This window comes from Ruditapes philippinarum, unplaced genomic scaffold (assembly GCF_026571515.1).
Source record: "Ruditapes philippinarum isolate M1 unplaced genomic scaffold, ASM2657151v2 ctg2960_1_1_1_1, whole genome shotgun sequence".
Classification (NCBI taxonomy): Eukaryota; Metazoa; Mollusca; class Bivalvia; order Venerida; family Veneridae; genus Ruditapes; species Ruditapes philippinarum.
Genome location: NW_026862374.1, coordinates 27501 through 50671, shown reverse-complemented (window position 1 = coordinate 50671; position 23171 = coordinate 27501). Strand labels below are relative to the sequence as shown.

Genomic DNA, 23171 nt, shown 5'->3' with positions numbered 1-23171 from the left:
CCAATGACGAGGTAGCAATGAAAAAGTTCAGAGACACATTAACATTTCAAAATGATCGTTATCAGGTTACGTGGCCCTGGCGAGAAGAAGAGTTTGACCTACCGGTCAACAGACAACTTGCTATGGGTCGACTAAAGTCAGCTGTTTCTCGTTTGAGTGATAAACCTAAGTTAATGGAAAAATACAACAAAATACTAGCTGATCAACTTAACCAGGGCATCATAGAAAAGGTTGATTACAAGCAGCAAGATGGTTTGTTACATTACCTCCCGCATCAACCAGTTAATACTCCACAGAAAAACACCACAAAACTCAGAATAGTGTACGATGCCTCAGCTAAAACTAAGAAACAAAATCTAAGTTTAAACGAGTGCATGTATCGCGGACCTGTGATTTTGCAAGATATATGTGGGATGTTGATTAGATTCAGGATACACAGAGTTGCCATAGTAGCTGACATTGAAAAGGCCTTCTTGCAAATAGGCCTACAACACGACCAGAGGGACTTCACTCGCTTTCTGTGGTTAAAGAATACAAGTGAACCAGTTTTCAGTTCCACAAACATACAGGAATATAGATTTTGCAGAGTACCTTTTGGTATTATAGCTAGTCCATTCCTACTTGGAGCGACAATACGGTGTCATCTAGAGTTGTACAACAACGACATTGCAGAGAAAGTGAAAAATAACATATACGTGGATAACTTGATAACGGGTACCGATACTGACTTTGAAGGCATTGCGTTCTACAAAACGGAGCAAAGGAAATATTCAGAACGGCGTCTATGAATCTCCGAGAGTGGGCATCGAATAGTAATATTCTCAACGCTTACATACCCAAAGAAGACAAAGCTGAAGTAAATTCATTAACGGTTCTTGGAATGTGTTGGGATCCACAACAAGATACCGTGTCTTTAAAACCTATCACCCGTGTTGATGAAGCTACTACTAAAAGAAGTGTGCTTAAAAGATTGGCAGTGCACTACGATCCGTTAGGATTATTTTCACCAGTATTGTTAAGAGGCAAACTACTTATCCAACGTCTTTGGAGTAAAGGAATCAGCTGGGATAAGGAAGTTCCAGATGATTTGAAAATTGAGTGGAATGAAATAGAAACAGATTTGGAAAACATATCTAACGTCAAGATTCCAAGATGTTTGTCACCAGAGAATGGCATCCAATCTGAAACAACAAATTTGGTTTGCTTTTGTGATGCTTCAGAAAAAGCATATTCTTGTGTAATTTACATACACAAGAATAATAGTTCATCACAAGCGGAGTTGATATTTGCTAAATCACGTTTAGCACCTATGAAGAGCATCACAATTCCAAGATTGGAGCTCATGGGAGTACTAATAGGTGTCAGGTGTATGAAATTCGTGCAAGCACAGATTAGGCTAGCGTTCAAACGAAAGTATCTCTTCACTGACTCACAGTGTGTTCTTAAATGGATGAGTTCAGAAAAAGAACTAGCAGTGTTTGTAAAAAACAGGGTCCGTGAAATAAATCAAGAAAATGATATCGCATTTGAGTATGTGAAGTCCACGGAAAATCCTGCAGATAGTGCAACACGTGGAACAAATGTGTGCGATCTGAAAAACAATACACTTTGGTGGCATGGACCAGAGTGGCTCGGTGAATGTGAAGATAAATGGCCTCATAACAGTTTCAAAGTATGTAAAACTGATCTAGTGAACGAGACCTGTCAGAACGAAGTGTAGCAACACATGTAATAAAAGAAGAAAAAGTGTCAATTAAAACGAATTCACCCCCTTTTGGCATTGATTCCACAAAGTATTCATCTATCACGAAGTTGTTTCGTGTGACTGCATTAGCATTGCGATTCATACGGAAACTGAAGAAAATAAAACCTACAAAAAGTGGTTCCCTTACAAGTACTGAAATCGGTGAAGCGGAACATACTTGGATAATTTATGTGCAACGGAATCATTACGCTGATATATTTACGTCAATGCATTTAAAAAAGAGAAGTAACTTACAAAGTCAGCTAAACCTGTATGTGGATGAAGAAGGTATTTTGCGCTGTAAAGGAAGACTACAAGAATCAAACTTAACCGAGGGATCGAAACATCCCATATTGCTCCCAAAGAATGATAGAATTACACAGCTACTTGTGGAAAAATGTCATATGCAGTTTCTACACTGTGGTGTTTCACAGACTCTCAGTTTGCTACGCTATAGATACTGGGTCCCACAAGGTAGAGCAACGGTGAAAGCTGTATTACGCCAATGTTTAGTGTGTCGTAGGTGGGAGGGCGCGCCTTACAAATTACCAAACATGCCTCAACTACCACAATCGCGCGTGACGGAGTCTCAACCATATACGCACACTGGGATCGACTACCTCGGGCCGCTGTATATAAAAGTAAATGGTGAAAAGCAAAAGGTGTGGATATGTTTGTATACATGTCTAGTTACACGCGCGATACATTTAGAGCTCATGCAGGATATGACAACAGAAGAATTTCTGTTAGGATTTCGAAGATTCATTTCGCAAAGAGGCACTCCTGTTGAAATAATATCTGATAATGCTTTATATTTCAAAACAGCCAATAGAGTTTTGGACTCAGTTTGGACCAGTGTTTTAAAAAATGAGGATGTTCAAAGCTTTTGCTCCGACAAGAAGATTAAATGGAGCTTCATAGTTGAACTCGCCCCATGGAAGGGTAGGTTTTATGAAAGATTGGTGGCTTTGGTTAAGCGATCCCTACGAAAAGCGTTGGGAAATAAACTTCTAGGTTTGGTACAAATGCAGACGGTGCTAAAAGAAATTGAAGCGTCTATAAACTCTAGACCTCTTGTATATGTAGGTAATGATATTAACTCAAGCATTACCTTAACGCCCAGTCATTTCTTGACATTGAATAGAAATGTTTGTTCTCCTGACATTGATCAGAATGAAGATGATTACACATACAAGCCGACTGAAAGTACTGCTGATGCGTTGATAAAAAAGTGGCATAAAGGGCAAAAGTTATTAAACGCCTTTTGGAAAATATGGCGAGAAGAGTATTTACTTAGTTTAAGAGAGAGGACACAAGTGAAGTTTAAATGTGGTAGAAGTCAGTCACCGTTTGGTTTAGAAGTAGGAACTGTAGTGTTAATCAAAGATGAATTACCACGTGGTTGCTGGAGAATGGGTAGAATAGTTGAACTTGTGGTTAGTCGTGACAAACAGGTTAGATCTGCCAAAGTTAGACTACCTTCCGGAAAAGTTCTGGGCCGACCGTTAAATTTACTGTATCCACTCGAGTGTTCTAAATCAGCAGAAGACACTGATAGTTCATTGCCATTAGTCACAGAAAATGAAGTTAATCGTCCTGTGAGAAAAGCTGCAGAAAAAGCTAAAGAGAAATGCAAAGTACATTTACAGTAATAATTCGTGTGTAGTGTCCACAAGCGGAGCAAAAACTTACGATATTTAAATTTCCCGCGAAAACTTATCAAACGGAGCAAACGGTTTATAGTAAAATTGCACGTGGTTATAACGGAGCAAAGACTAACACTACTGTTATATTTCGGCGGTAAAATTGCACGTGAATTTCGTGAAAAGTGAAACAGCGTGAAAATTTAATCCCTTCATTTGTTATTTAGAGAAGCAGTAACAATGACACGTTATCAGTGTGACAGTTGTACAAAAATATATAAATATAAGAGAAAATTAAATAGGCATATTGCAGAAAAACATTTACAGCCAAAATATTGGAAATGTACGGAAGAAATGTGCAATGCAAAATTCATCAGAAGAAGCTACTTGTACAAACATTTACAGTTTATTCACAAGTATACCATTACAGAGGCTAGGCGCAAATCACTGTATGCGACAACTGCCAATTATGTCACGAAGACGCGTGATGATACCAGATACGAGGGTGTTTTATCAGATGATGACATTTTAAACGTCTTTGAAGAAGATATGGTACAGAATTTTGATATCAGTCTTTTAAATTCGCCAGCAAAAGTTGCTACACGTACTGAGGAAGAATTGCAGGAAGATGTTAGACGTGTAATTATCGTCACGAATAATGATAACAACAGTGATTACGATAATGATGAACAGAAAAGTGATGGCAGTAGTGATAACGGTACACAGATAATATATTACAGTGATAAGAACGATGATAACAGTGTTGATAGCGGTGCAGAGAAAAGTGATAATGATTACAGTGGCAGTTATCCAGATAGTGAAGTTTATGCTTTAATGGATGAAGTTTACGACGTGCAAGATAGCGATAACGATGTCGACAACGAAAGTTATCATGACAGTGATAACGGTGAAGGTGGTGATGATTATGATGATGATAAAGATTTTGAAAATGATAACAACAGTGATTACGATAATAATGAACAGAAATGTGATGGCAGTAGTGATAACGGTGCACAGATAATATATGACAGTGATAACGGTGAAGGTGGTGATGATTATGATGATGATAAAGATTTTGAAAATGATAACAACAGTGATTACGATAATAATGAACAGAAATGTGATGGCAGTAGTGATAACGGTGCACAGATAATATATTACAGTGATAAGAACGATGATAACAGTGTTGATAGCGGTGCAGAGAAAAGTGATAGTGATTACGGTGGCAGTTATCCAGATAGTGAAGTTTATGCTTTAATGGATGAACTTTACGACGTGCAAGATAGCGATAACGATGTCGACAACGAAAGTTATCATGACAGTGATAACGGTGAAGGTGGTGATTACATCAGGGATTATGACGATGATAAAGATTTTGAAAATGATAACGGCAGTGATAACGAGGGTGAAATGAGTGATTTAGACAGTGATAATGAAAGCGTTAACGGTGTAATTGAAATCTCAGATGAGGAGCGAGCAATAGAAACACGAACATTAAAAACAATTGTAGAATGCTGGACGAGAACGGGATTCAAATACACTACATACAGGAATGACGAACCTATATATTCATGGGTGAATTACGAGGATGACTATTCAGTACACACCCTGAAGTAAGACAACTGTATGTACTTTTAACACAAGGGATGTGTATAAAAATTGTATAGGGAAGACATCAAAGTATATATATATTGTGTTTCATAAGGTAATAAATGGGACAACAAAATAATAAAAGTAATATTAACCTAACATTGTATTAAACTGAATTTCATTTAACTCATGAAACATATTTAATTTGTTAAGATTTGCCAGTTTTGGTTATAATTATTACAGGTTTATCAAAAATATTCAAAATACTTGAATTCTTAAGCTTCTTTTTCTGGCGGGAGTGTCGTGAATTTCACGAATATGTTATGAATTTGCTCCAATTTGCTGCAATTTGATAAATTGCATAGATTATTGCTCCTATTCATGTGTTTCATGCTTTTGTGTATTTTACTTTGGGCGGGAATTTGTATTGATATATTTTGCTCCTATTCATGTATTTCATGCTTTTGTATATGTTACTTTGGGCGGGAATTTGTATTGATATATTTTGCTCCTATTCATGTATTTCATGCTTTTGTATATGTTACTTTTGGCGGGAATTTATGATATAAAAAGGGAAACATGTGGTATTCTAGGATTATTATTATTTTAGAACTAAACGTGGAAAGTACAATTATTTAATTAAAGTGTTTGAATATAAAAGTATTGTGTTTACAAAATAAAATAGTAGAAAAGTGAAGGAATTGCTTTTGTTTTACAATATTAAAAGAAACAAAATCCGATGTGGTAAATTTCACCACAAACAATAAGGGGCTGTTTTCAAAGTTAGCCTTAATTCTTTAAAGTATATTGGTTGATTTTGCAAAATATAAAATACTTTTTACCATGTTAATTACCATTGAAAATGTCAAGTATCATATTTGCTATTAAATTTGGCATTATTTAACAAATAAATGCCTACAATAATCATACAAGAGGGCCATGATGGCCCTGAGGTCGCTCACCGGTATAGCGGGGCCAGTTTAAACCTCAGGGCTTTTATTTGAACAAACTTGGAAGACACCCATTAGAAGATGTTTCATGATGTTTAGTTTTTACTACACACATATAATGAAAAACAATGACCTGCCCCCCCTCCGGCAGGGCCAATTGTAATCCAAGGGGTTTTATTTGATCAATCTTGGTAGACACCCATAAGAAGATGTTTCATGCTTAATATCTAAGCTCTAGCTCATTAGGTTTTTTAAAAGAAGATTTTTTATGTTCTTACTTTACAAATATAGTTAAAAACAATGACACCCCAGTGGCGGGGCCAGTTTTGACCCCAGGGCTTATATTTGAACAAACTTTGTAGACACTTACTAGAAGATGTTTCATGCTTAATATCTAAACTCTAGCTGTTTAGGTTTTTTCAAAGAAGATTTTTAAGTTTTTGCTATAGACATATTAGGAAAATCAATGACATCGGGGCGGGGCCAATTTTGACCCCAGGGCTTTTATTTGAACACACTTTGTAGACACTCACTAGAAGATGTTTCATGCCTAATATCTAAACTCTAGCTATTTTGGTTTTTTCATAGAAGATTTTTGAAGTTTTTGTTATACACAGGAAAATCAATGACCCCCGGGGCGGGGCCAATTTTGACCCCAGGGCATTTATTTGAACAAACTTGGTAGACACCCATTAGAACATGTTTCATGCTTAATATCTTATCTCTAGCTCTTTGAGTTCTTTAAAAGAATATTTTTTAAGTTTTTACTATATGCATATAGGGAAAATCAATGACCCCCTGGGGCGGGCCCAATCTTGACCCCAGGGCTTTTATTTGAATAAACTTGGTAGACACTCATTAGAAGATGTTTCATGCTAAATATCTTAGCTCTAGCTCTTTGGGTTCTTAAAAAGAAGATTTTTTAAGTTTTTACTATATGCATATAGGGAACATCTATGACCCCCTGGGGCGGGGCCAATTTTGACCCCAGGGCTTTTATTTGAACAAACTTTGTAGACACTCACTAGAAGATGTTTCATGCTTAATATCTAAACTCTAGCTTTTTTGTTTTTTTCATAGAAGATTTTGAAGTTTTTGTTATACACATATAAGGAAAATCAATGACCCCCAGGGCGGGGCCAAATTTGACCCCAGGGCATTTATTTGAACAAACTTGGTAGACACCCATTAGAACATGACACTTACTAGAAGATGCTTCATGCCAAATATCTAAGCTCTAGCTCTTTGGGTTTTTTAAAAGAAGATATTTAAAGTTTTTTCTTTCGGTTGCCATGGCAACCAGAGTTCTGCATGGAATTAAATTCTTTGAACAATTTTTAAAGGTGACCACCAAAGGAACATTCCTGTGAAGTTTGGATGAAATTGGCTTAGTGGTTTATGAGGAGATGTCATTTAAAGTAAAAGTTTACGGACGGACGGACGGACGACGGACGGACGACGGACGGACGCCGGACGAAAATCGATCACAAAAGCTCACCCTGTGACTTTGTGACAGGTGAGCTAAAAATAAAAATCAAACAATTTTTCTTTCCAGAAGGGACCAGAGAGATACATGAATAATGTTAAAATAAAAAAGAAAGCAAAAACGTTGCCCCTTTTGGGGTTTGAACCCATGCCCTTCAGTTTCAATGCAGTTGACAGTAATTCCAGCATATTTGAATATCCTTGAGGGTGAAGGTAATGTATTAGGGGGATCTTACCTTAATGTCGCAAAATCAACGCTAAATATCTCAATCAGTTTACTGTCCAGTAAACTGTAAAGTACTACCAAAATGTTATGGCCACTTAGATGTCTGTTTCAAACTTTGTAATGTGCTCTAGCAATGTTGAATATCGCATCGCCGTTAAATGTTGCAAGTATGACTGTAAATGTCACAATCGCCCTGACGGTAAATATTGAACTTTCAACGCCGTTAAATGTCAGTTTTATGATCCTTGTTACCGTCCCGCAATCGTTAAAGTACTCCCAAAATATTTGTCTACTGTGATGTCATGTTACTACCTTTGTGAAAAGCTGTGAATGCACTCCTGATAAATGTTTTTATTACCCTTCCAGATTTTTTCCACCTTTTTGATTGGATATTGATCCGTCGAAAAAAATTGAATTTACCGAGCCAGACGGTATATACACACTGAATATACCCGTTGGGTACCCCACGTTGTAAACAACATGCGTTGTGGCGATGCGCGTACGGTTGGATTTTACGCGGTATGAATTCCGATATACAAGCACTTTTAAAATGTCAAATAAAAAATATTTACCAAAAGAATGTAATGATAAATATTCTCATCAGTATTGAAAACAAAAATGGCCTTGCCAATACTTGATATTAATTACAAAAAAGTTTCTTTAACAGACTACTCATTTTCTCTGGTTTACATTCGTTATGTACGAAAGCAAATACGTCATGTATTTATGTGACGTCATGTTGTGGTGAAGAGGTACCCTAAAGGGAATCTTATTTCGACGTTTCAATTGAAACAGCAATGATTTATTTTAAAATCATACTCGGCATGGGAAGGGTAATAAAATTGTTATTTTGGTTTTGGAGTGATATATGTGGATATATTACCTGCCAAGATAAAATATCACCCTCGCCTAACGGCTCGGGTGATATAAAATCTTGCCAGGTAATATATCCACATATATCACTCGAAAACCAAAATAACATATAATGTTCATGTACGAAAACTATTCTGAAACTGAACATCATTTTCATAACCATACAGGGCCCACTCTGTCTTCGGCTAAATGTTGCTTATTGAGCAACAATGTTTTCAAGTTACTTACCAATTTTTTCTCATTTGAAACTTTTTTGGTTGTACAGGGTGCAAAATAACAAAAAAAGCAAATTTGGCATCACAAAATTTTTGGCCAGTGCAAGCCCTGCCATTCTTTTCCTTTACCTCATCATCAACATAATCATCTACATCAACATCATCATTGTCCCCATAACTGTTATCATACATTACACTTTTATAGTCAATGTTATCATACAACGTATTTTTATGGTAACTGTCATCATACATCACACTTTTATAGTAACTGTTATCATACATCACACTTTTATGGTAACTGTTATCACACATCACACTTTCATGGTTACTGTTATCATGCAACACTTTTATGGTTACTGTTATCATACAGCATTATAGTTGTAACTTCTTAACAGCGATTTTGTTTTGTCTTATTTTATAGCCAATATTCGGTCATATTCCCCATTGAAAATAGTATGAGTCAATAAGTCATCAGTATATTATGTGATGCTCTGTTTTCTAATGTTCAACAAAGCATCGCTAAAATACCCAATGCCATGGGTATGGGTGATGTTCCCTAAATCCTGGGAAAAAACGACTCTTTTAAACAGCACACATTCCATTACAATGGTTCATTTCTTGGATAGTGTGTATCATCATCTTGGAACTGATGTGATAAAATATTTTATGTTTCAATTATTCTTCAGATGAAACAAGGCCGGACAGACAGAAGAATGGAAACATTTTTCAGAGGTTTTTAGAGTGGACACGTTATAAGCCGATGAAAAGAAGTAAGATTTTACTTTAATACGCTATGCATGTGGTTTTCCAGAATTGGGATAAGTTAAACCTTTGTTAGAGACAACCTCCGATTTAAAACCACACTGTAAATAAAGACCACTTTTGACAAACCTTTATTGAAAAAGTACATTCCGTTTAAAAATTTTTGTCTATAAAGACCATGCATGTTCTCTTTTTGGATAGTGCTTATTTACCAGTTTGACTGTACTGTGTTATAACGGAGAAAAACAATCGAGCTATTGTTTTCCGTTCCCGTCCGTAACAATATTGTATCGTTATGTTTTGTTGGAGTTGTCCTTACGATAAGTCGAACGCGATAACGTTTACATTAATCGGTCATACCATTATCATATAATGGGATGTGCAAGTTATTCAGTTATAACACTTTACATTTTTATTACAATATATAGAATAATAAAAGTGGATACTGAGTAACGTAGTGGTTAGAGAGTTCAGATTATTAGCAGAAAGTTTAGATTTTTTCCAGGTTCAAATCTGCAATTTAGCAATATTTTTTTGTGTTTGTATGGTTTTTACTTTCAAAAAACATTTTCATATTCTCTTATAAACCTGTGATTTATAATTTTGTACAATTTAAAGTAAAACTTACAACGGTTAAATAGCAAAATTTAATGTATTTTGATTTTAACAGTCATTGAACAGATTAAATAGTATTGTCAATTTTATGCTATTTAAAACTTTGAATTCAATTTGCTACATTTTTTTTTACGATTTTGGCTCAATTGTATATTTATATATTTGAATATTTTCTCACTCTAATCACGACTGTACGGGTTGCCTCTAACTTAACCGGTTGGAAGCAAGTGTTTGTAAAACCAAATGTTCTTAAATACTGGTAGTATTGTATGAACTAAATTCACAAGAAGCTAAAATCCAGATCTTTGAAAAAGAATATAAAAAACAAAAAATATAAGAAAAAAATGCCTCTTCCAGGAATCGAACCAGGGTCTTTACACTGATGAAGCCAACACTCAACCACTACGCTAATACTATAATATGATAATAATAATAATAATAATAATAATCTTTTATTATAGTGACATGTGTTTTCGTACATGAAAATTACATATATACAATGTAAATAAAGAACACCCGGCCTTATAGGCCTATAGGTCACCTTATCAACAGTGTAAAATGCACGTGAATATATACAAATGGAAAATTGAAATAATAAGAGTCTGTGTAACATAATTACATATAACAGCTGTTTAGAGGCAAAATTAACGTTTAAACATAAATAACAAATGACTACTTTAAACATTAGGAATAAGGGTTCTGTATTAAACTTAATTTGTATAGAGTCAGTATAAACGCTTATTATTATAAGAGTTGTCGTGATACCGTAACATTTAGTTGAAATTTGTCATAGCTGTTTCTCAAATTACAATATATCCGTATTATAAATTAGATAAAAGTTAATACAAATGACCTTTTTCAAGAAAAATGTGGGTAATATTTCGATAATGTGACATGAGGTTCATATATATGTACAACTTTACACAGACAAAATAAAGGATGAAAATCTAAGGTATTTACTGATGAAAATCACCGCATACTAGTATATAACATACTACTTCTAATATAATAAGCATTAACAATAAATTTTGCACATTTTCTAGGATGAGTTTGAACCAAGAAAACACAAGTTTGTCTTTGTTTGATTTGCGCATAAATTCATCACAGTTTAAAATGTTTCCAAATATAACAGATCTTGTGTTACTATAAAGAGCACATTCAACAAATAAGTGAGTATCGTCTTCAACTAGTCGGCTATTGCACAACTTACACAGTCTTTGTTCAGGGGATTCACCCACATACCGTCCGGTTTCAACACTAAGTGGAAGTATTCCGGTTCTGAATTGAGCAAATAAAGCCCGTTCATTTCTTTTTAAGTTCAACATATTCCTCACAAGTAAATTCAGTTTCATATGTTCTATATGTTCTCAACTTTGATACTCGTTCGTAATCTCTAGACAAAACTGGTTCATGTTTTCTTTGGCTAAGTCCGTTGAGACGGCGAGTTTACTTTTGTAATACTCCGTTAGGTGAAGTCTAGACATAACGGTTTTAATATCCCTGCACCAGTTACTGTTATATGCCGAGCTGTAATCTCTATTGAATGCACGCTTGGTTAGTCTATTCTCATCAAGTTTTACCAGTCTATTCCAATAGCCATCTACGGTAAATGCTGGGTAGCCATCCAATTTCACCGAGTAACCCTAATATAGGTGTAAATCGATGTATACCTAAACAGTACCGTATCGCCCTGTGGTGAATATATTCCGCTGATTGGTAGTGTTTATATCCCCAAATGGAAGCACAGTAATCCGATATCGGTATCACACAGGAATTGCATAGTTTTTCGTAAGTTTTAAATCCAGTTTGTTTCAGATTATGAATTTTATTTATAATAGATCCGAGAGCTCTCCCGGCACTTTTTGAAAGTATTTCACAATGAAAACTATAGTCGCGTTTCTCATGCATGATAACACCGAGATACTTATATTTGTCTACAATTTCCAGCACATTCAATCCAATTTTAGATTCATATTCTGTCCGTTGTGTGCGGCCTTTTCGAAAGTGTATGACTTTAGACTTTTCTGTGTTTACAAGAACCCGCCATCGTTTGCACCAGTCATGCATTTGGTTAAGCATTATCTGTAGATCTGCTTCCGACTTTGCGATAAGGACTATATCGTCGGTATATAGCAACATTGAGACCGAAGTGTCATCGATTTTGACCCCAAGGTCAAGGTTGTTGGTCATTCTAGAAGACCGAGAAGAGCGTCGGTGAGAGGTTGTCTCCCTGTTTTACCCCGTTGTCACACTGGAACCACTCCGTTAATCGTCCATTAATACGCACACATGACACTGTATGATTGTATATGCTTTTTATAGAATTGTATAATTTTCCATCGACACCATTTAGCAAAAGTTTATACATCAGCATCTCACGGTCGACAAAGTCAAAGCATTTGAGTAGGTCTATGAAAGCAGTAATTACAGAGTTATGGTCCCTTATAATACTATCTAATGTGAAGACATGATACTCACATGAACGGCCACGTCTAAATCCATTCTTCTCTTCGGCTAGAATATCGTTGTCGTCTAAGTACTTGATTAGTATTTTGTTAATGAAAGAGCTGTACAGTTTGCTAACGCAGGATAACAAACTTATACCCCTGTAGTTCATTGGTAGACAGCGTCGCTAGTTGGATTCTTTTAGATCGGGCAAATAATCGATTTCCGCCATAAAGTCGGTATAATACTTGTATCCATTATCAGTTGGAAAAGTTGCTGTAGCACCACTATTATGTCAGGAAAGTTTAGGACATCGTATGGAATTTGGTCGAATCCACAGGTTGACATTGACTTTGCCGTCATAACGATATTTGTTATTTCATCGACTGTTATGTTACTGTTCAACTGTTCATTTTATGAGTATAACGGATCTAACATGTTTAGTTCCAATAATTGTTTATGCACTTTGTTACGGTCGAAAAAATCTTCGTCAAAGTCAGTATTATCGCTCGTATGGTATAAATTCTCAAAATCCGACCTCCATCGCTCGAATACCGAACTTTCATCGTGACACACTCGGCCGTTGCTTTCTATGATTTCAATAGGAATGTGTTTACATTTTCTAGGCCCAAGTTTATTTATTTTATTCCAAAAGTCTTTTGGATTATTTGTTGACGTGTCCTCAATGTCAAGGGCAATCGCGGTCCGCAATTCCTTGTCAAAAGTATTTCTTGCAACTATATACTCTCTTCTAGTTGCGATTCTCGCCGTGCAAGTACCATTACACTTGGAAAAAAGTTTTTCTTTGGCGCTCAAATCACTCCATAGTTCCGTTAAACGATCATTCCAAAATGGCTTTTTATTTTTGTATCTTTTTCTTACATGTTTTGAGTTACTGAATTTTGGCAACGAGTTATTCATTTCGGTTCTGATACAGGAGCACAGTTTCTCATAAATAATATCTACCTGAGTTTGTGTTTCCCTGCTACTCTCAATACTTGATATAATTTCCAACAGAGCCAGACGGGATAAATCGCTTGACATGAAGTCCACGGGAATTCGTTGCAAGGAATTCGTTGCAAGTTATTGTAACTATGGTTATTTTATTAAATCTGGGTTCTTCTTTTATTTTAAATTGTAAATGTGTCACTGTTCATTTCAAATACAGTCTATCATAAAATCACAGCAGTATACACCATTACAGTAGAACAAAGTCGAATAAAGTCAGTGTCCTGCAAATACACAATAAAATTAAATGACAAATAATACAATACTGTCTAAAGCCTGAAAACTATCATGTACATAATATTACAACAACAATGTTACAAGTACATAATCAAGAAGTAGTAATATACATACAATGTATATCAAAATACTCATGTGTGCCAAGTGGTCCATTTATCATTCATCACTTAATATAATCAACATTATCCACATATCTCAATATTCTATGCTGAACATAAAATACTCAATTTATACAAAAAGGTATTTACATCATAAATACAATGCACAAATACATAGTTTATAAACTTACCAAGTTATGTCCCTGCTCACACAAACAACAATCTCTCCCGTGAACTGTGTACACCTTTCAACTGTTAAACTGCAATCAAAATAAGAATCATGTGCACAGGTTTCAGGAATGTGACATTGTTAAGCTGTTATGTTCTTATTAATAATGGTTAGAGTAAATACTGCCATTTTGAAGTACATGTACAATCGCTTTTTGTCAATAAATAAAATAAGTCGCAGACGCTTACAGAAAGCATTTAAGTTTAAATGCTAACAACTCCACATGAAGAACAAAGTATACTGCAAATATGAATACATTAAACAAATAAAATACATACCAAAGTAACCCACAAATAGTTAAAACATTTCCATTTCAAAATCAATCAACATGTCTTCCACAAGTATCAAAAGCCGCGCTCTACTTGAGTGAGTGATTTTATTAACCAATCAGAAAAGAGACAGAACCAAGGTTGAAGATAACTAAATAAATAATGAATAGGCCTTAGACTACTAAATAAGACCCTGCCACACACCACCCTCTCTTGTAAATGACGTCTCGTCATTTGTCAAATGTCAGCGGGGGCATTTAATCCGTTCATGATTGTCACAACTTTGGCCTACATTTTCACTACTCAAAGTGTTAAATTCCGTGATAAGTATGTTATGGTCTGGTAGCCTTGATCTTTCGCCCAGAAATCCGTGAAGTCCGTGCGCGTCAACAATAGACTGTACCGTAAAAACTTAAAGCCTTCGAATAGGTGAAGATTGTCTTGCGGTACACACAAGTAATCCACTACAGCTCGTCCCTTGCGGGAAACAGATGTATAATTATCATCGTTAATATTTAATCTTCCATTTAAAACACAGAATCGCGCATCGTTTAAAAATTCAATAAATGCATGTCCATGTTGACTGATTGTTTTATCTAGCACAGTTCTTTGCGGAATACAGTCCAACTCCGACTATATCCGATTATGACCCAATTCGTGAATTAAAATCGGCTGCTACGATTATTGTGTCACTTTCACTGTTAACATAGATTTGGGCTAACAAATGGGAAAAGAATCCCTGAGCGTCGCGACCACGTGTTAGGTTCTCTGGGGGCAGGTAACATGAAAATACTGTAAAATGATATTTGGTTTGTTTATGTATACATTGTACCGCTAATATTCCATCGTAAGATTTATCCACCAAGTTAATATCATATTCCGTAGTAATCCAGTTTTTCACTAAGAGACCGACGCCCCCTGACGGTTTTGGTGCGTTTCTATGAATATTGGCCCTGTTAAATCCAAACCATGTATATCCGTTTATATTTATTACACTTTGGTCACCTAAATGAGTTTCCGATAACGAAACAATATCCGAGTTAAGTGAGGTCATTATTTTTTCTCTAAGTTCACAGTTTTCACGTGTCCAACCACAAATATTCAAGTGAGCAAACTTTATTGACCTGTAAGGTCGGGGTTCTCCCTAGTCTGAATTGTGCGGTATTTCCATATCATCCTGATGTCGTGCACGTTGAATGATGCGACCGTTTGCGTTAACGCGGTACTGCCTTCCTTGCGGTAACTGACGAAGCACTGCTCTCGCGTTCATTTCTACGAGTCTCTCAATATGAGATTTGCAACTTTTCAAATACACCTCTCTGTATGTAGCATTGTCTCTCAGTGTCATTCTATTTCTTAGTACTAAGATTTTCTCATCTAAGTTCTGAAAGCCGATTTTTAGTAATCCAGGGCGATTTGGAAATCTGGTGGGCAATCTCGCAGCCCCTGTGACTAATATATTCCTCGATACATTCTCCCCTAAGGCTTTTATAAGATCTTCTGCTATAGCTAACAGATTTTCACCTTCAGTGCACGGTATGCCACTAACTGTAACGGTTAAATCCGGATCATTCAATGTGTTGATATTTCTACGTGGTCCGTGACCTTTATCATGTGACGGGTTTGTCCCGTTACGTTGATCAGTCGTAGATTCAAGTGTATCCATCGCATTTGTAAAGACTGAATAGTTGTCATGACCTCGTCAAGCCGGGTACTTTCTCGCGCCATATCTACCGATAACTCGTCCCGTAAGGCCCGTATGCGTGTATCTATTGTTTCTTTTATCTCCGAGCGTAGCATGTCGAACTTGAAGTCTATCGATTTTCTCATAGCATCTTAGTTCTTTTTAATGTCTACTACAGTATCCATAATAATTTTCAGTTGATCACTATCTGAACCTTTACACATATCGCCATTACCCTCAGCCCCTAATATCTGAGAAGAAGACGAGGATGAAGGATTTTGTGACGTCATTGTTTGTTTACTTTGAGGCGATTTTCTATTTCCTTTCATATCCGAATTTGGACTGTTTTGCACGCTACATGTGTCAGTAAATGTGTCTATAGAATTTTCTAATTCTAATACGCTGAATGGTTAGAAATGAGTAATTATTTTTGTGATTAAATATTTAGGCGATAAATAATATGCTTTTGTATAAAAATTATCGACACCCCTATTTGTCAATATTGATGTAAACAGATAATGAAAGGAATAGCGAATTCGAGCTGTACAATATTAATCCTCCAAACACTAAGAAAATTTCGAGTGTGACTCACGCTAGGCGATGGTTCTTGTTGTTTTTTATGTAGATACGAATTCTTCATCTGCAGAAAATAATAACTGAAGACTTGAAATTATTTTAATAGAATGTAACTTTATATACAGATTGCTTATGTTTTGTATTAATAATGTACAGGATAGGACATGTTCTATGTATAGGTTAGTGTTTAATAATACGTTTTAACAATTTTGGTCAAGCCTGTCGCAGGCAGGCGACCAATTATTTTTGTTAATGCGTATTATTAAACATTAACCTATTTAATGATCAACATTATTTTTTTCAACCAAAATCAAGGCTTTCCTCTAAATCACCGATAGCTCCGCCCTTTCGCTGTACAAAATGTCTACACCTTGTCAACATTCTAACATGTCACATTTACACTTAGAAACACCTGACCTCGCCTAATCTTTTTTACGTTGGCCCAAGATATTTTACAATTCACAGTGCAAACCACACCTCAAACTCCTCCCTAATATAATGCATTATAGAAATTTGTTAGACTGGTTAGACGACAGATGAAGTAAATTTTATTTAGTTAGTACACATTAACCAAAGTTAGACTTATAAGAAATTTGAAAAATACTGAAATGTGATTGGACAAAAAATAATGTTGATCATTAACTCTAAATACTTGCTGTACAGACCTCCCACGATGACTGATGACACATGAATGAAATTCCCGAACAATTAGGGCTAAAAGGTTAATATAGTAAAACCGATGTTGAAAAACTCTTCACAAGACCCAAAGTGTGGTATGTTCGAATCCCAAATTATTCAGAAAATGATTATGTCACGGTATTGAACTGTTGTCTAATCAGGGGTAGTAGTTTGTAGACGACCGGATAGCTAAGTCAGTAGAGCCGCAGTACGGTATTCCGAGGGTCCAAGGTTCGAGTCTCGGTCGGGCTGCACATTAATCTCGCCATGTGACAATTATATAGACTTAAAAAATGGAGTTGTTTCAATCATTACTCATGAAGAAAAATAATTTTTAGTGAGTAAAGTATGTACGGGATCAAGTGGGAGAAAGGAACCTAATGATTCCTACAATGCAAAATTACGTGAATGCAATTGTTGTATTGCTTGGAAAATTGTACATCATATCTCTAATTAGTGTTGTACAACTAAATCCTACCGTCTGTGAGGCCTTAAGCTAATCAAAAGTACCATTTAAATAAATTGATACTAGTTCGTGGACAGAAATGGGTGACATATTTGCTCGTTGAAATATATATGAATAAGTAAAATAAGTAAAGTAAATGTAAAGTAAAGTAAAGGTAAATGTAAAGTAAGGTAAAGGTAAAGTAAGTATGGTAAATGTAAAGTAAGATAAAGGTAAAAGTAAAGTAGAGTAAAAGCAAACAAGCATTCAAGCATGCAAGCAAGCAAAGAAGTAAACATGCATTCAAGTAAGGAAGAAATTAAGTAAGCAAGCAAGCAAGAAAGTATTTAAGTAAGTAAGTAAGTAAGTAAGAATGTGAGTAAGTATGTAAGTGAGTAAGAATGTAAGTAAGTGAAATCGGTCAGCCAGTCAATATTGTAAATTAACCTGCAATATGTCACGTTGTCTTTCGTATGCATAAATAATGAAATAAAACTTTGTGTCGTTTATTTGTATATTATAAAAATAAACATGAGTAATGAACCTTAAATGTCATTACACTACAGACACTAACAGGTAGCATATATGAAGATTGTGTTGGTGTGCATAAATTTGTCACCCACTGGCCCCTACCAGGGCTCTTGTCTGCGCTCTTCCAAGCCTCCGAGAAATCGTGCAAACTATATTTTAGCCTAGCTACGCCACTGAAAGTTAAGGCCTTATCATTCATTACCGGAACTGATTTTTATAGATATATTTATTTAGTATTTAAGTTTGAAGTATTTAGGAAATAAAGAAGTTATTTAAAAAAGACAAGATTTTTTTTCATAAAAATTCTAAGTTCAAGGGAGGTAATACTGATAATTTTTGTGCTAGAGTTGTAAACCTTGTCACATATGATGTGGTTAATGACCAGAAACTTGTATTTAAAGTTTGAAGTAAACACCTTAAGAAATAAAGAACTTATAGTGAAATAACTGAAAAATTTAAATCAGAAATCTTGAAATTCAGGCTATTTGTTGCCATAGCAACCAGAATTTTCAACATAGGAAGAAAAGAAAAAGATGTGCATAATCTCCAGACTGCCATCTACCAATATGTCAAGTTTCATAAAAATATTTTCAGTACTTTTTGAGTTATCACTGGATCCAGTTTATGTGTTAAATTTGCCATATTTTCAGACTATTTGTTGCCATAGCAACCAAAATTATCAACATAGGAAGAAAAGAAAAAGACGTGCATAATCTCCATACTGCCATCTCTCTATATATCAAGTTTCATAAAAAATATTTTCAGTACTTTTTGTGTTATCGCGGGATCCAGTTTAGTGGACAGACAGACAGACAGACAGACGGACGGAGGGTAAACCTAAAGTCCCCTACGGTTAAACCGGTAGGGGACTAATAAAAAAATATTACCGAATTTTACATTTCATGTAAATAAAGGGAGGTAATAAAAAGTTTATTTTCTATAAAATCTAAGTCAAATTTTTCAATATGAAAAAAATGCATATATTTTAATGATTACATATAAATTGTACACATATTTGCAGTACATATTTTACATATTCTTCAATGTTTGAAAATTGTTTTATAAGCATAATTATATACATATATATAATTTCACTTAAATGTTTCAACATACAGGATCTTTAAACACTAGGTATAAGTTAGATTTTATTGAGTGAACATTTTAACAAGGTCACTCCCTAGGGGACACTTCGTTAACCAAGAATCTTTTAAGAATTTATGTACAATCATGTAGAATCTAATTTAGACTGTTCAAAGTGTAAATCTTGCAGAATATATGATCATAATTTTTCATATGAAAAACACATGAAAGTTCACATATATTTAACATATGAAAACTTATTCATATGAAAAACATGTGATAACCATGAGTTTAACATATGTTTGTTGACACATGTTTTTCATATGGTCCTGTTTACATATGTTAATCTTACATATGAAAAACACATGTTCTTAAACACATGTTTTTCAAAACACATGGAACACATATGTTCTACATATGGAAAACATATGGGGTACCAAACATACAGCAAACATGTGGTGCATATTTACCTGTGATAAAACACACTAAACTCACAGTGAATGAATATTTCTTTGTATTGCGTATTTAAATATGATGAAATTAAATTATTATTTGTAATAATTGTTCAATCAAAGCATCATATGAATCTATAACACACCTTTTTCCGATATGTCAAATTCTCAATCTAAACTGAAAGTAAAATGGCGCAGCAGATTGTTTTCAAATGGAGTATTTTCATTGGTCACATGAAAACCTCGGACCAATGAAAATCCTTTAAGCTGCGGTCTCACTCCGACAGAGCCCAGGACCATCCCGGTTAGTTACCGGGATGATCCGGGACGATCCGGGGTGAAATTATTGTTGCGGTCACACTTACCCCGGCAGCACTACGGTAGTTCCCAAATAACCACCCAGTATGCGCTCCGGATCATCCAGGCAGAGCCAAGGTGAAGCTACGGTTCATGCCGGATGACGCCGGAAGAGCCCCGGTTGACCAAGGCACAGCCCGGTCGATCCAGGCAGAGCCCAGGACGATCCAGGCAGAGCCCCGGTAGAACCCCAGTGCATTGAAAACGCCCGAAAATGATAGCATTGATATGTTCGTGAAGTTGGCAGCCTAGCAGCCTGAAGTTGGCAGCCTAGCAGCCTAGCAGCCTGGCAGCCTAGCAGCCTAAAGAAAACTAAGAATAGTACAAACATGAAAACCGTCGGAAATACATTAGTAGCACTTCTTTAGATCATTCCACGCCTTTTTCAATATCGTGATCTTTATTTTTTAAGATGTTGAACTTTATCGTAACATATTTTTTTCATTCTGACGCTTCGAAATTTGTGAAGTTAGCAGCCTAGCAGGATAGTACAAACATAAAACCCGTCGGAAATGAGTCGGTAGCAAATACCATTCCACGTCTTATTTCAGTATCGCGTACTTTATTTTTTTTAATAATTAATTTTTTTTTGACACTTCGAAAATAATGAAGTTAGCAGCCTAGAGCCTGGCAGCTAGCAGCCTAACAGCCTAAAGAAAACAAAGGATAATACAAACATGAAAACCGTCGGAAATGAGTCGGTAGCATATACGTAGACTATTCCACGTCTTTTTTCAGTATCGCGAACTTTATTTTTTTTAAATATTGAACTTTTTTTTGTTTTTTTTTGTTTTTTTTTGACACTTCGAAAATTGTGAAGTAAGCAGCCTAGCAGCATAGCAGCCTAAAGAAAACAAAGTATAATACAAACATGAAACCGTCGGAAATGAGTCGGTAGCACATACTTAGACTATTCCACGTCTTTTTTCAGTATCGCGAACTTTATTTTTTTTAAATATTGAACTTTGTTTTTTTTTTTTTTTTTTTTTGACACTTCGAAAATTGTGAAGTTAGCAGCCTAGCAGCCTGGCAGCCTAGCAGCCTAAAGAAAACAAAGGATAATACAAACATGAAAACCGTCGGAAATGAGTCAGTAGCACATGCTTAGATTATTCCACCTCTTTTTTCAGTATCGCGAACTTTATTTTTTTTTAAATATTGAACTTTGTTTTTTTTTTCTTTTTTCTTTTTTTGACACTTCGAAATTTGTGAAGTTAGCAGCCTAGCAACCTAAAGAAAACTAAGGATAATACAAACATGAAAACCGTCTGAAATGAGTCGGTAGCATATACTTAGACTATTCCAAGTCTTTTTTCAGTATCGCGAACTTTATTTTTTTTTAAATAATTAAAATAATTCAATAATAACTTCCATTTTGTGTATTGATTGACCTAAATTGTGCACAAACTTTTTTTAAAGGGACCTCGCAACAGGGCCCGTATGTAAACAACGACGTATTATTTACCAGCTTCGCATTTCTATAGTCCGTTTCAAACTGGCATCGAGAAACGAATACTTTTGTGTGCTTGTGTATCTACCCCCCTTCAGGCGGTAGCTGATTGTTTGTTGTTGTTTTTCTTTTTTTCATCTGTCATGATAATTATTAATTTTCCTCTTACAAATACCTTAAAAATAATATTGAACTGTGTGTAGAAATTTATTAACTAAAACCATGTCATGTGTTAATATTAACAAATATTCAGCTACTGTTATGTATACTCATGTGTTATATTATATGTAACTTGAGTTAATAAAGATATGTTCTGTTCTGATAATAATACTTTGTGACTTCAAACCGACGACTCTTAACTAATCGTTTGTGGTATGGTTACCACACTCATATAAGCATCATACATGTATTTTCAACTAAATATAACTGTGACACATATGTAATATATATTTACATATTTATTTCTTCAGTATCATTAACAAATTCGTATCCTAAATAGGCAACATTGAAGATAGCCAGCACCTGAATTTTCACTGTACTTATATTACATGTATATAGAAAGATGAGTCACTGAAAATTATTTTTCTATTCTCTTTTCAGAACTTCAAGGCGACCTGATAAAATTTTATAGACAAAGATGTAGTTCAATACCTCTGTCACCGCTTCTTGAAGAAGTAGAGACACCTTTAGCTGGGTTCTACGTGATGCCAGATATAGTCATCGTAAAGCAGAAGTCCCTTAATTCCATAGAAGAGGAGAGAATACCCGTCAAGTCTTTGAGGAAACTGTTTTTATTTGAAAGTCGCTACCAACAAGAAATGTATTTATCAGCTGATGCAGGCTTTGGAAAAACTGCTTTCTCAAAATATCTTGCAGTCACGTGGTGTCAAGCTCATTGTCACGATGAAAACTACGCCAGCTTTAAAAAGAGCGAGTTAAAAACGTTATTAGACTTTGAGTTCTTATTTTTGATTTTCTTAAGAGACAGTCCCTCTGTTTGTAAAATTTACGATATGATTGAACAGCAAATTACGGGGAAACTTCCTACTTCTGTAACACTATATGAAGTTTTACGTAGAGAAAAATGCTTGATTATATTGGACGGTCTTGATGAATGGACTCACCCTGATAATAGCTGTAGCGAAGTTACAGAAAAAATCCCACATCTATACGAAGGTAATAATTGTGTTATCCTAACGACAACTCGACCGTGGAAGCTTGGAGTTTCAAATCTCAAAACAAGTCAAATAAACAAAAAAGTAGAATTGGTTCAATTAAGTGCAGATTCTACGCGGAAACTTGAAGAAAATGCTATAAGAAAAATGACCGGTGTCCGTGACGATAGAGTACTGAAGAGTAAAAGGCAGGACTTTGATAATGTGATACGTGACTGTCGCTTAGAACACATGCAAGGGATTCCACTTCTCCTCATGTATATAGTTGCCCTATGGTGCAACAACATTCCTTTAGGAAATTCAAAACATGAAATTTACACCAAAATCATTGAATTTCTATTATCGAGAACGTCA

General features: G+C 35.3%; 1 protein-coding gene across 1 annotated transcript in view; it reads left to right on the top strand.

Annotated features, from left to right (window-relative positions):
* Nucleotides 1–23171, top strand: part of LOC132718913 (uncharacterized) — an 87321-nt gene that overhangs the window by 61589 nt on the left and 2561 nt on the right. The window contains exons 5-6 of the mRNA XM_060702612.1: nt 9413–9496; nt 22243–23171. The exon at nt 22243–23171 is cut by the window's right edge and continues 2561 nt beyond it. Of these exons, the coding sequence (XP_060558595.1) occupies nt 9413–9496; nt 22243–23171 (1013 nt within the window). The remainder of the gene's footprint in view (nt 1–9412; nt 9497–22242) is intronic.